We start from the raw sequence: 12,223 nt of genomic DNA, 5'->3' as shown, positions 1-12,223 counted from the left end.
TCCCCAAAATACTGTAGAAGTTGCACTGCTTACAGTGCCTTCAAATCGCACATGGAGAAATATCCGAGAAACGCGAAAGTGAGGACGTGTTGAATTAAAATTATTGATCCAATTGTAATTCAAACCTTCTATATATGATGTGTTTAAAAACATTGTTACACAATCACGTACTATTGGAGGGACTCTGCTTCAGAAGAAATTGCATTTTAAAAAGTCTGGTCATTCACTGAATCCTTACCATGTTGATTAAAATGATCAAAAGCACAGTTATTGAGGGAGAAGAAACATCTAAGATGCATGATCTCCTCCTGGTCAAGGCAGCTGCACCAAAGTTTGGTGCTAGACCTGTTTCTGCAATGCTCCTCAAAGAAGACACTGACCAAATCTTCCAGTTGAAAGTTTTCCTAGGAAGTAACTAATGTGAGCCACAAATGGTGGAAAATGGCAGTGGCAAACAAAGAAAGATAGTAATGGATTTTTTAAATTTAATTAAGCCTTAATATCCTGAAGAAATGGAATCCCTGAAATCTCTCTTCCAACACACAAAATACGTGGTCTTGCAAAAGGTTCTCACATAGAAGGTGTGCTTTGAAAACACATTTATTAATATTTATGAATCTGTCACTGTCAGCATGGAGTATCATGGAAAAGTCTTTATAGACCTAACAGCTTTGTCTTAAAGTTGATTCTGATGAGTGTCTGCTAAACAAGGATAAGGCTATAAAATTAAGCAGAAAAAGAATATTGATTAACCACCTATTAAGTGAGCACCATCCAACCTGTATACTGTACTAAGAGAAATAGCAAACGACGTAACTAAAGATACCACAAATACACAATGGGCAAAATAAGGTTGTAGAAACCCTAACTGTATTTCTCATTTTGAGACATTTACTTTCATTTTGAATGTTTTTTTCAATATTTATCTTGTAAAGTGAATTTTCAAAAAAGCACATAAAAAACCAGATCATGTATCAGCACATATCCACACAGATCCTCAGGAGAAGTAGAACCCTTAGGAACATAACACACATATCTGTCACTTGAAGCCATGCTGTAACAGCTTGTCCCAGCCTCCACATCACAGGAAGTCATTCTTGCCTCCTCAATCCTTCAGGATTATACAATGCGTAATCACAGTGCTCTTGACCTTGTACCCATTGTCCCTGCTTGAATCCCAATTCTTTGACGACTGCTAACTACTGGATCTATTTATCTTTATATCAGTGTCCCCTTTACAGTGTTTCATACTTCTCTTCCCATCTCTATGTCTACTGAGGTTCGTGCCATCATCCCTCGCCTGAGACAAGCTCATCCTAGTTTCCCAAACTTTCCTTCAGCAGTTTCTTGTATTCTTGTTAGACTCATCTCCAGTATCAAAAAGATTCCTGGAAAGAGCTGGAACATAGACTGCAATAAGACACTCAAACAGATGAAGGCTGGCTGGAGTTTGCAGGGAACAAAGGCTGTTTCCATCTCTCTGAACAGCTGTGTCTTTTGGTTTCCCTTTCTCTCTTAGTCTGAATCTCCAAAAGATGGGGTTTACTACTTGATTAGTACTGAATGTTATTGGAACTGTACATATTCCCTAAGGCTGCACTCCACAGATTTTTGCTGCTACAGGAATACTGATTTTTTTTTTTAATAAAAAAATTTGTATAGCTTTGTCAACTTTCAGCATACACCTGGCAAATGCCACGTATGTATTTCAGTGTCAATTTTCAAGTCCTGCTTTACAGCAGGATAAACTAGACCTTTTCAAATGAAAGATCACCACATTTTATTTTACTCTTACACACTGAACAAAACCTTGATTACTACTAGCATGTTTCTTTAAAAGAGCCAAACAATTTTGGCTGAAATTTCTCCAAATGAATCAGCTGGAGGAAGTTACCAGAGCTTGGAAAATTACAGCCCAAATGGCTAGTATTTGGCAGAGCTATACACCACTGAAAACAGGTTCTCCCAGTCAGAAGTTTCATGTAACATTAATAAGAGACAGAACTCCAAGTTGTACCTACCATAATTCAGAAAGAAAAAAAGTGACAGTTCATCATACTGTGTAGCAACATTCTAAGTCTTAGATTTTATTATTATACCTTGTCCAGCTAATGATCAATTTAAAGTTTGGCTCTTCTCCTTTACTTACATACGTCAACTATGTCTGCAATCCTTGTCCTCCTATTCAAGATCTCTGAGACCTCACAGAATTCAAGATCCCTCACTACAGATCTGACAGTTAGTTAAATAATTAAATTAAATAATTAAATAATTAAAGACTGTGTTTGTAAGTGAGCAGGGAGAAGCTCAAAACCTGGACATAGATCTATAGCAAATCTGCTACTGTTTCTTCAGGGGAAGACCTGAAAAACATGACTAGGATTAGGAATCTGAGTAATTCTCCTTCCTCAAGCTTTCTACTCCATTCATCTATGGGGACCCTTACATACACTCTGCCCAAGCTGACAAGAAAACTCCAGCACAGAAAATGTACAACAGCCGATAGCTCTGATGAGGTGTTGTAATTGACACCATCATGTCACTTACCTCTAGGTCAGTGAAAAGCCCCTGGTTGTTCTGTAGTATGGCATACATGCAATGTGCAACAGTAACTGCATGCTTCCAGTTGTGGTAGGGCACACGGCGATAATTCTTCTTCACAGACATAGTAAATCGGCATAGCTTTTCAAGTTCAAAGCTAGAAAGAAATTCATTTGGTCAGAGATAAGAAATAAGAGCAGGAAAAATAACCAACATGGAAGAAAAGATGTTCTTTAATTTGCTCTTCTTGTTAGGATTGACTCTCAATGTGGATGATTCATAAATTACAAGAGTCATTCAAGTTTGTCAAGGACAGAGGAGCACAGATACCTGACAATGCTCTTAGTTTAATCTGCAGTCTTGAGGAACATAAGTCGTGCTACTCAGCTCAGTCAACACAATAGCATAACCTTCTCTGCTTCCAGAAACTTCAAGTGTGATATCTTTCAATTGTTTATTCAACTTGAAAAAAAGTGAAACTCTGCATCTAATGCACAATTTGGAAACATGACTTGTGATCAAAACAGAAAATTCAGATTTTTCTAAGTGAATGACAGAAGAAACAAACCTGTTGAAATAGACATGCTCCATAGTGACCTTGTGAAAACATGAAGATTTTCTTTTTCTAATATTTTTAGATTTATTTTTTTTCAGTTTGGCCAAACAGAACAGAAATTCATGTTTCACAGTTTCTTCACTCTTCACCAAGCAGTATTTAGTTAAGTAACTGCTGGACAACATGTAAATATCCCAAATCTAGAGCAATTATGGGATTATTTCTTACAGATTTTGTAAAATATTTTTGCTTCTAGTATAGACAAGCAAAATGAATTTAGGAACAAGAGTGTTTTCACTAAGGTAATAACAAAAAGTAGTAATAAAGTCATTGTTATGTTTGGCTTATGTGCTCATCGAAAACACCCCTGAGAGAGTTCATATATAGCCCCAGAGTTCGGCACAGGCTTTGCTAGTCTTTATCTACCTATGTTCCTTTGAAACGAAAGCTAAATACTTTTTATTTACAGATGGGAAATTCAGGCACAGATTAGATATCAGGTAAAATTTTTTAAAGTACCTCATCTGAGCTGCTCAGGGTGAAATGAAAATACTACACATGAGCCCAGAATTGATCTGAATATGCCAGAGTCCCAAATCATTGACTTTTTCCCTCATAAAAAGACGAGTTTTCCTTTATTCTCATTTTCCCCCTGTTACAGGGGTTTGACTTCTTTTTTTTAAGTTCCATGTTTTGATAATTTCTTGGGTATATCAAGAAAGTGGTACTAATGTTGTGGTTTTGCAGTACATGTAGGCTGAGAAAACAAAGCCAAATGTCTCTGACCTATATGTAAATATTTAAATGCATCTACTACATGGAGCCAGTTAGATAGAAAGACATATTTCTATGGCTCTGTACTGAGCAAAGTAATTATTATTGTTAGCCTTAGTCTGACATTAATAAAGACAGGTATATTGTCCTTCAAAAAAGCTTTAGGTTTTCTTTTTTTAATTCTGTAAAGTCAGACAGCTCTAGAACAACTGATAGATCTATTGTTTAAAGTAGTACATCACAATTCAGAATATCACAATAGTCACTTCCATCTATATCTAATATCAACTCAATGGTTATTACAAGATAGTACAGTTATAGCATATGGCAATGGGACCTAATTAGCCAAGAGACTACTGATCTTAGCAATGGTAATGGACACTGAGAGAAAGGACAATAAATAGAGCCTTTCATTTGAAAATCATTCATTTCCATAATTAATATACGACAATGCTAATAACTGACTTATTTATCAAGATAAGATCTAACCTTGGCTTATTTTTACCATATACTCTATTAATTTCAGCAACTATATGTTTGAAAAATCAGTATTCATGGGCCTGCTCTCCTTTTTGGCAAGAGTTCCTTTGATGTTTTTACCATCTTCTGTCTGAAAATCAATCTCATCTCAGAACCAAACAATATTTCTATATATTGGAAGGACAACTGTTTGGATGATATCATGAGTTCTTTAATCTGACTGTTCCCAGACTTTATTAACTGAAGGCCAAGAAGTTGGGACAAGAAATCCAGCCTGCTAATTACAGCCCTATGCAGACCAGACATAGTAAATAAACATCAAAGAAAATCAACCTCGAATTCGAAAATAATTATCTCAAAAATTATTACTAAATAAACACAGAAATAACACAATTAAAACAATAAATCATGTACTTCATACCAGGCTGTCCCACAGGACTGGTGAACCATGTAGACAAAAATGGCAGGCCAGACATCCTCATATGGACTGATATCAAAGTGGTATCTAAGAAGAAAGTTTCAGCTTAGTAAAGACAAACATATTTTCAATCTTACTAAAAACAAATGAAAATTACTTGGAAATATATATCCATCAGGATTCACTTTTTTCTGAATACACACAGAAAGAATGCCTTTACAGGGTATATTTTACAGCAGCGCTAAGTTATATATTTCTGCTAAGGTCAATGCAACCATGCTCATAGAATCATAGAATCATTTAGATTGGAAAAGACCCTTATGATCATTGAGTCCAACTGTGAGTCTTTGGTTAGCCTTTGGATTTGTTTAGTTCATAGAAACATATATCTTTATTTAAGGATCCATTGATTAAGAAATAGACAAAAAAATTTCAGAGATGATGAACTTTAAGATTTACAGACACTCCTGAAATACAATTTACTGACCAATAATAATAATATATTTACTGGCTTCTTTTTTTCAATAATTTCTGCCAAAAATTGTGTGAGACTTGCTCTAATTTTAATAGAGAGAAACTCAGATTTTACTAATAAAAATCAAGCCAAAACTTAAAAAAATTAAACATTTAATACCACATTTTTTGTTTGATTAGCTGAAGAATTCTCCCCTCTCCTGATACCAAGATTTAGGCCTAATATTAGACACAGCAGAACTGTTTGTCCTTCAATTATTAATTAACCCTTTCCCTGCACCTGCTGTGCTGCAAGTCTTCTATTTCCTTTCCACAGTACCCAGTTAACCACCTGTCCAAATGTGGCATACTGAACAGCACAGCAGGTGCAAGAGGGCTGAAGGTAGCTGAATTGCTTGGAAAATGGTTAAATGTATTCAGATTGCTTGAACTAAAGGATGCTAATATAATTTAGAATGAGACCTGTCATCTTTGCAAGTTAAAGTAATTTTTACTGAGGAGGTGGGTTATATAATATCACCTAACAAAGCACAAGAAATTCTATTGCGAAGAATAAGCTTCTATTAGAGTGTAATCCTGCAAGTTCCTAACACTCTGGTATTCAAGTAAATCACTTCAGCATGTAATGAACTTCAAAAGTAAGCAGACCATGTTAAGCACAGGCTCACATGCTTTGCTTGCTCACAGCTACAACGCTCAGTGCTGAACAAGAGCGAATGAGCTCTGGAGATTTGATTTACAAAGGCAACTTAGATTTTGTGACTCAATAGTTGATTTTAGGCACCTGGTCACTTGAGCAGAATTTATTGTCCTGGACCAGAAAGAGTGACTAAAAAAATGCGATGACTCCCATTGTTAGTGTTGAGTGGGGACTGACCAATAAAATACAGATAGAGGTACATCTTCAGCACACAGCAGATACTGGAGTGCTGAAAATAACTGAATTATGTCAGAGAAAGCCTATGAGACTGAATGGGAAGTCCTCCTCCAAATTTACGCTGCAACTCAAAACTCTAGCACCTGGGATGCATAACCCTGAATTATCATTTTCCCTTCCTTCAAGAAGCACAAGCAGATACACAGCACATACATACATACTTGAAACTCACAAAACCCCCAAATACCCACTACACACCTCTCCAAACCAAACCCAAAAAACACACAGCCCAGAAAATCACAGGAAAAAGCTGTCTATGTTTTATTCTAAAACATGTCCAAGGTGAGACGAGATGAGATCATGTATTTGGTCTAACTACTAACATTCTAAGCTCAGCCTCCTCTATGACTCTGAGCTGATGGCACTTGGGACTATCAGAATTAAAGCTCATCTCTACAATTCCTAGATAAAATCTAATGCTTAAAGCAACTACTGTAGGTTCCCATGCCTGAGGAAAATGCTACCATTCTGAGTAGGTATTATTTAATATCTTTGATGGATAACTTTTCTTCACAGGTCATTAAGTATAACTAAGTAGAAGAAAGTGAGAGATAAACCCCCATGATTTTGGGATAGTTCAATAATAAAAGCTCTTCCTACAAAACATTCCGTTAGAAATAGGAAAAAAATAGATTTTTTTTAACAGACTGATATGAGATGCAATTGTTGCTATATGAGAAAAATACTTACAGCTCAATTTCTTTATAAATATGTGGAGGCAGTGTACAGTGCATGAGGTTTTGCCACTCTTCTGCTGTACAAACACTATGGTAGGATAACTTCTCCATCGTTACACGATAAATACACTCTGAATGACGAATTCTGTGATACATCTGAAAAAGGGAAATTGTTCATGAATGTGAAATTTTAATATAGGAAAAAAATTCTTTCTCGTATTCAAGCAGTTATTGAAATACACATCTGCAAAAAATTTAGTGCTTTTGGCTGCACAATTTCACACATTAGAATATTGACAGATTATATGAATTCCAGTACATTTGGAAAACTAGGCCTTCTCTCACATCATTCTGCATCTACTCACTTGAGTAAACATCTAAGGCTCAGCTGACTTTTTACTGTGTGTGAGCTCTCTCAAGGAAAAGAACCAAAGTTCAGAAGTTAGAGCTAAGCCCTTTGCAAAATGCTAACAGAAGGAAAACTGGTAACAGGGCACAAATCCTATTTTCTGCCACTGCATGAATTCAGCTATTAATTGGTACAACTTACAGCTACCTATACACAGTAAAAAGTATGTGAGATGTCCATCATACCTACATTACTGTACAATATGAAAAATAAGTACAGTTAATTACTGAGATGTTCATACAGTTATTGCAGACATGGCATGGTTTGTAAACAAGTGTGTACATAGCAATTTACTAGTAAAGATACTGCTCTGGCAGCAGTATGCCCTGAATAGCAACATTCACCATCTAAAAAGAGTGAACTCACACAACTGAGTGATTGTATAGTCTCAAGTGTAATTTATATGCAGGCCTTTCTACCTTCCTTGACCCATATGAATCAGCTTTCAGTAACTGTTAATAAAATTTGCTGCCCCAGTGTGTCAACAGCATGAAAAAATTGGTAAAATTGGTAAAATTACTTAATGTAAATCACCTGGCTTAACCGTCATTGCATTGTATCTCACCTCCCATTAATATAATACTGTTCTGCATTGCATTTTTATTAAATTTATTGCATTTTTATACTTGTATAGTAATGATCATTAAATTGCTATTCCTACAGGGATAGTAATTTTTTTAAATGATAAAGGGTTTGAGTACAAAAATACCTATCCAATCGTACCTAGAAGCATAGATAAATATGAGTATCTATCACTGCATATAAACATATAAATTGGTCTTTGAGTATTAAACATATGGAATTTAGAGAATACATAACATCTCCAAACCCAGTTAAATCATGATCTGAATTTATAAAAGTGAATAAGAATTATACTTTCTAATGGATAGAGAAGACAGGCAGATATCATTCACACTTCAGGGCTTGCTCTCTCAGTTTAGCTACATAAAATTGATATATCCAGAGTATGATTATTTCAGAAAGGATGAAATTAATCCTTATCATCCTCTTAAAACAGAATTATTCAGCAAGGAATTCAATGATTCCTGTTTCCTTGTTAATTCAATGAAACAGACTTATGAATCATTTTAATAATCTGAAACATCAAAATTCTTAAGTAGGACTCTTAACTTTCCCATTATAACTAACAGCTTACAAAACTGTAAATAAAACTTACATTAGCACAGTGTAAGGCTAAAGCACAAAAGACTGCAAACATTTTAAAGTTGTTCTCATCAGTTTTAGAGAAGGCACTTCCACTTATTTTGTTCACCATCTGCACAACACCTATTACACTTCCTCGGCTTACAATAGGCATGCACAGGATATTTCTGGTTGTGTAGCCCGTGTAGAGGTCTACTTCTCTGGAGAGCCATAGAAGAGAAAAGAAAGAGAAAAGACTTAATATTATCAATTCATATCTTTTCCTCGATTCTCAAAAATGTTGAGGTACAATATACTAAACAGTAGATCTAATTAGTCCCTTCATGTCTACCTCCGAAGGCCTCAAATACTTCCAGCTACTGTGTCATAGTTAGAAAGAACTTTTTAATCCTTTAATCTTCATTTGCAAGATAAAGAATTAAATTTCCTCAATCATACAGTAAGCTTATTTATGAAGTTAAAGAATATTTTGGTATTCTTATGTATTTGTGAGTAAAGTGTTTTTTCTCCCCTGAAACTAACCTGATCACAGGGAGACTAATAATGAAAATCAGGAACTGTCTAGCTAACTAGACAAAGTTCTGCAACAGGAAAAATAACTAAATTTTTCTCAATTATATTTATATTTGATAAAAATAATACTTTTTGTTTGTATCTTAAAAATATCTCTGATGGCTAAAGCACTCAAATAAACACATATAGCTTGCCTCCTCATCGGAGGATCTCAGCACCATGAATGCATCTGAATATGAAATTGAAGTAGTTAATTTAAGTAAAAGGTTTGATGAGCTATCTTCCCCTCCCATGAACAACATCCTACCTGTTAAAGCGTGGATCTGCATAGGCATCAGGGATGTTAAGGACTTCTCCTGTTCTTGCCACTTGACCAGCTATTCCTTTTTCTATAGAAAATCTGGAGAAAATAAAAATGTGTATTAGCCACAATATGAGCTACCTGAAAAAATATTTTTCCAGTGGAGCCTGTCTTGGGCACAGTAATGGATATTTGTTCCCAACCAGCGCCATTTTCTTGCTTTCAGGAGGAAAATCTTACAAGACAACAACTTACATAGTAAAATTAAAAAGCGCATACTAATAGATATTTTCTGAAAACATTTGATATAACTACATAGTTTAATACAAGACAAGCCATAACATGACCATTTTAGTGACAAAAATTCTAAATCTTCAATAACCCTGGGGGTTATCTATAATAAACACAACATTTGTACAGAACCAGAGACTTGTGTTTATCTTTACAACGGATTGATTTTATCATTTCTTTTACATATTCATTGCTTCTTTAAACACAACAAAAGAAATATGGAGCTTGTCTCTTCAGGTGGGGCATGCGTGTGTGGATTTGGTAAAACAAGCTTTGGAAAAAGACCAGTGGAAGTTACAAGGCTAAACATTATAGGGTTTGCCATGTAGACTTTGGAATAACTTGTTTCATGACAATCAAAAATTGCCATGGTACTAACTGCATCCCTTAATCACCACAAGTTAAGCACAACAAATACATTCCTCAGTTGAATCAGAAAAATCTACAAGTCTGTCTTGTAAAGAAGTAACTTTCAATTCTTTGACATAAAGCAGGTATGATATATAAGCACAAGAGAATTTATGGAGAAAAATAGAATACATAGAAAGAATCATATGTGGAACATTTTCAAGTCTAAATGTACCCTGATAGTACTCTGCTCCCCACTGAAGTTACAGTGATAAAGCTGTCAGGATTTCACCTTGGACACCTGCTTTAAGTTATGCTTTTCTGTTGCTTCTTATGATAGGTACATCACACCAACTTATGACTCGTTCCTGATGACTCACTCAGTGTCACTTTCTTACAGATATTTAAGTCACACTTCACTTTCAGGATATAGCACCTGTGAAATGGCTCACACCCTTGCACTCAGAATGAACATTTCAATAAGGTACAGAAAAGACAGAAAGATATAAGCAAGAAAAACAATTATCAAGGAGCGTGAAAGTGCATGTTTAAGCAGGCAAACTTCTTTGATTTACACCACCTCCTTGCTTGTCAGTATGCAAATTGCACCAATTTTGACTCCTTCCATTCTCACTCACACAATAGTAAGTAGGAGTAAGTTTGTCTAGAGGACTTTAAGTGAAAACATGAATCACATCTCATATTGGCCCGGAACTTTAAAAGTACGAGGATATGCAAGCAGTTCTGATAAAATCCATGCTAAATATTTCAGCAAAATTTTAGTGCATGATATTTAGTCTTATACTTCGCTGCCTCTAAGAAGCTGCAGGCTTGAAACCTGTGTGCCTTTTGAAAATCTTGATCTGTATCTATTAAGCATTCATGATTTTTTGAAAATGAAAAATTTTATATTTATTTCATTGGTTTTGCTATTTTAATTAAAAAGTGTGTAAGTGTAAAAATTATGTACTTGTGATATGAAGCAGAAATACATATACATTTTAGACAGAGAATCCTGTGTAGCCATTTCCAGGCCATACTCCTTTTCAAATTCACCACTTCAAGCATACTTCAGTATCACAATTATTTAAGAGTTTGAAAATCATTTGAATTCATATGAGAAAAGTAAAACTAAATTTCTGAACTTGAAATCTTCAAAACCAGTGACCAGTCCATATTCAATTCTACATTTGCCCAATCCATCCACAAGAAGTACAAATTGTCGTTTCCTTACTTTGGATGTGCTTGAATGGCACAAATTTCAATTCCTCTTGGGAACCCTCTTGGGAAAAAAAGTCCCATACTGGCAGACTATGGATTAGGTGCACCTTTACCTGCACCTTTACCTACCTCAGAACACCTCTGTTTTTTTCCCAACATGATTTCCAAAAGGACCGCCTCCGGAAGACGGCATTTCCAGGAGTGACGTTATAGCTTCAGAGACGCTGTTTCGATGGCACTGCAATGTCATTCCCAGAAGTACTACCTTCTGGAGGCGGGTCCTGGTGGGAATGATATCACAGTATGACAAGTATTGTCAGGGTACCTGCAGATAGGCACAGAAACTGGGTAATAAAATGCCTGCACATCCGTAGTTACAATGAAACTGCATTCTTCTGCTAGCTATTCTTACCTTATTTCTTTGGTCTTCTTGAAGACAGGTTTCCCGTCATTTTCTTCTCCAATATCAAAAAGGTCTGAATACAGCTCCTTATTTTTGTGGTCAACCTGGAAGAGTGCACACCTATCTGCATTCACCAGGTTTTTTGCATATATCTACAGACAAAAAACAAAACTAGAGTTAACGGTCATGAGTTGGATTATCTTCGCCATTTATCTGATAAAAGCATAAGTCCCTGGAAGATAAAAGCTTTGAGAAATTATCCAGTATGAAAACCTGTTTGAAGGAGCAATCTTTTAAGATACAATTAAAAATTAATGTCTTATATTCAGTGTGGTTTTTGTGAATTAGAGTGCTCTTTTCTTTGAGAAATGCAAGAATATCTTAAGAGACTTGAATGTTTGCTAAAAGAAAATAGGCTTTCCTATATCATTGTTTTTCAAGAGCAAGGAAGGCTTTTCAAAATAGTACCTTTCCTCCCCCTATGTTTAGATATTATTCATCTTGACTTAATATTAAATAGATGAGTAATAGCAACATCTAAGAACAATTTTGGCTTTTTGCCTTCATCTTAGAAGCAAATGTGTTGGTACTGAATATTCAGCAAAGACAGACATAACAGAGTGCATAGTGTTTGCTCTTGAAAATTCTCAAGTGCCTGTAATACAAAACAACAAACAAATAGGGACGATTAGAAGTGTCATGGACTGGCCTAAGCA

At 35.4% G+C, this 12,223-nt stretch overlaps 1 protein-coding gene across 1 annotated transcript in view; it reads right to left on the bottom strand.

The window, feature by feature from the left end:
• The window catches only part of PDE10A (phosphodiesterase 10A), a gene marked incomplete at its 5' end in the record, with an annotated part of 58,016 nt that overhangs the window by 17,886 nt on the left and 27,907 nt on the right, over positions 1–12,223 (bottom strand). The window contains 6 exons of the mRNA XM_009085232.1: positions 2,548–2,698; positions 4,773–4,856; positions 6,871–7,013; positions 8,444–8,630; positions 9,251–9,343; positions 11,517–11,659. Coding sequence (XP_009083480.1) covers positions 2,548–2,698; positions 4,773–4,856; positions 6,871–7,013; positions 8,444–8,630; positions 9,251–9,343; positions 11,517–11,659 — 801 coding nt within the window. The remainder of the gene's footprint in view (positions 1–2,547; positions 2,699–4,772; positions 4,857–6,870; positions 7,014–8,443; positions 8,631–9,250; positions 9,344–11,516; positions 11,660–12,223) is intronic.

The sequence above is a fragment of the Acanthisitta chloris genome, unplaced genomic scaffold (genome assembly GCF_000695815.1).
Source record: "Acanthisitta chloris isolate BGI_N310 unplaced genomic scaffold, ASM69581v1 scaffold11302, whole genome shotgun sequence".
Classification (NCBI taxonomy): Eukaryota; Metazoa; Chordata; class Aves; order Passeriformes; family Acanthisittidae; genus Acanthisitta; species Acanthisitta chloris.
Note: the sequence above shows the minus strand (reverse complement) of the source record. Positions and strands in the feature narration are given on the sequence as shown.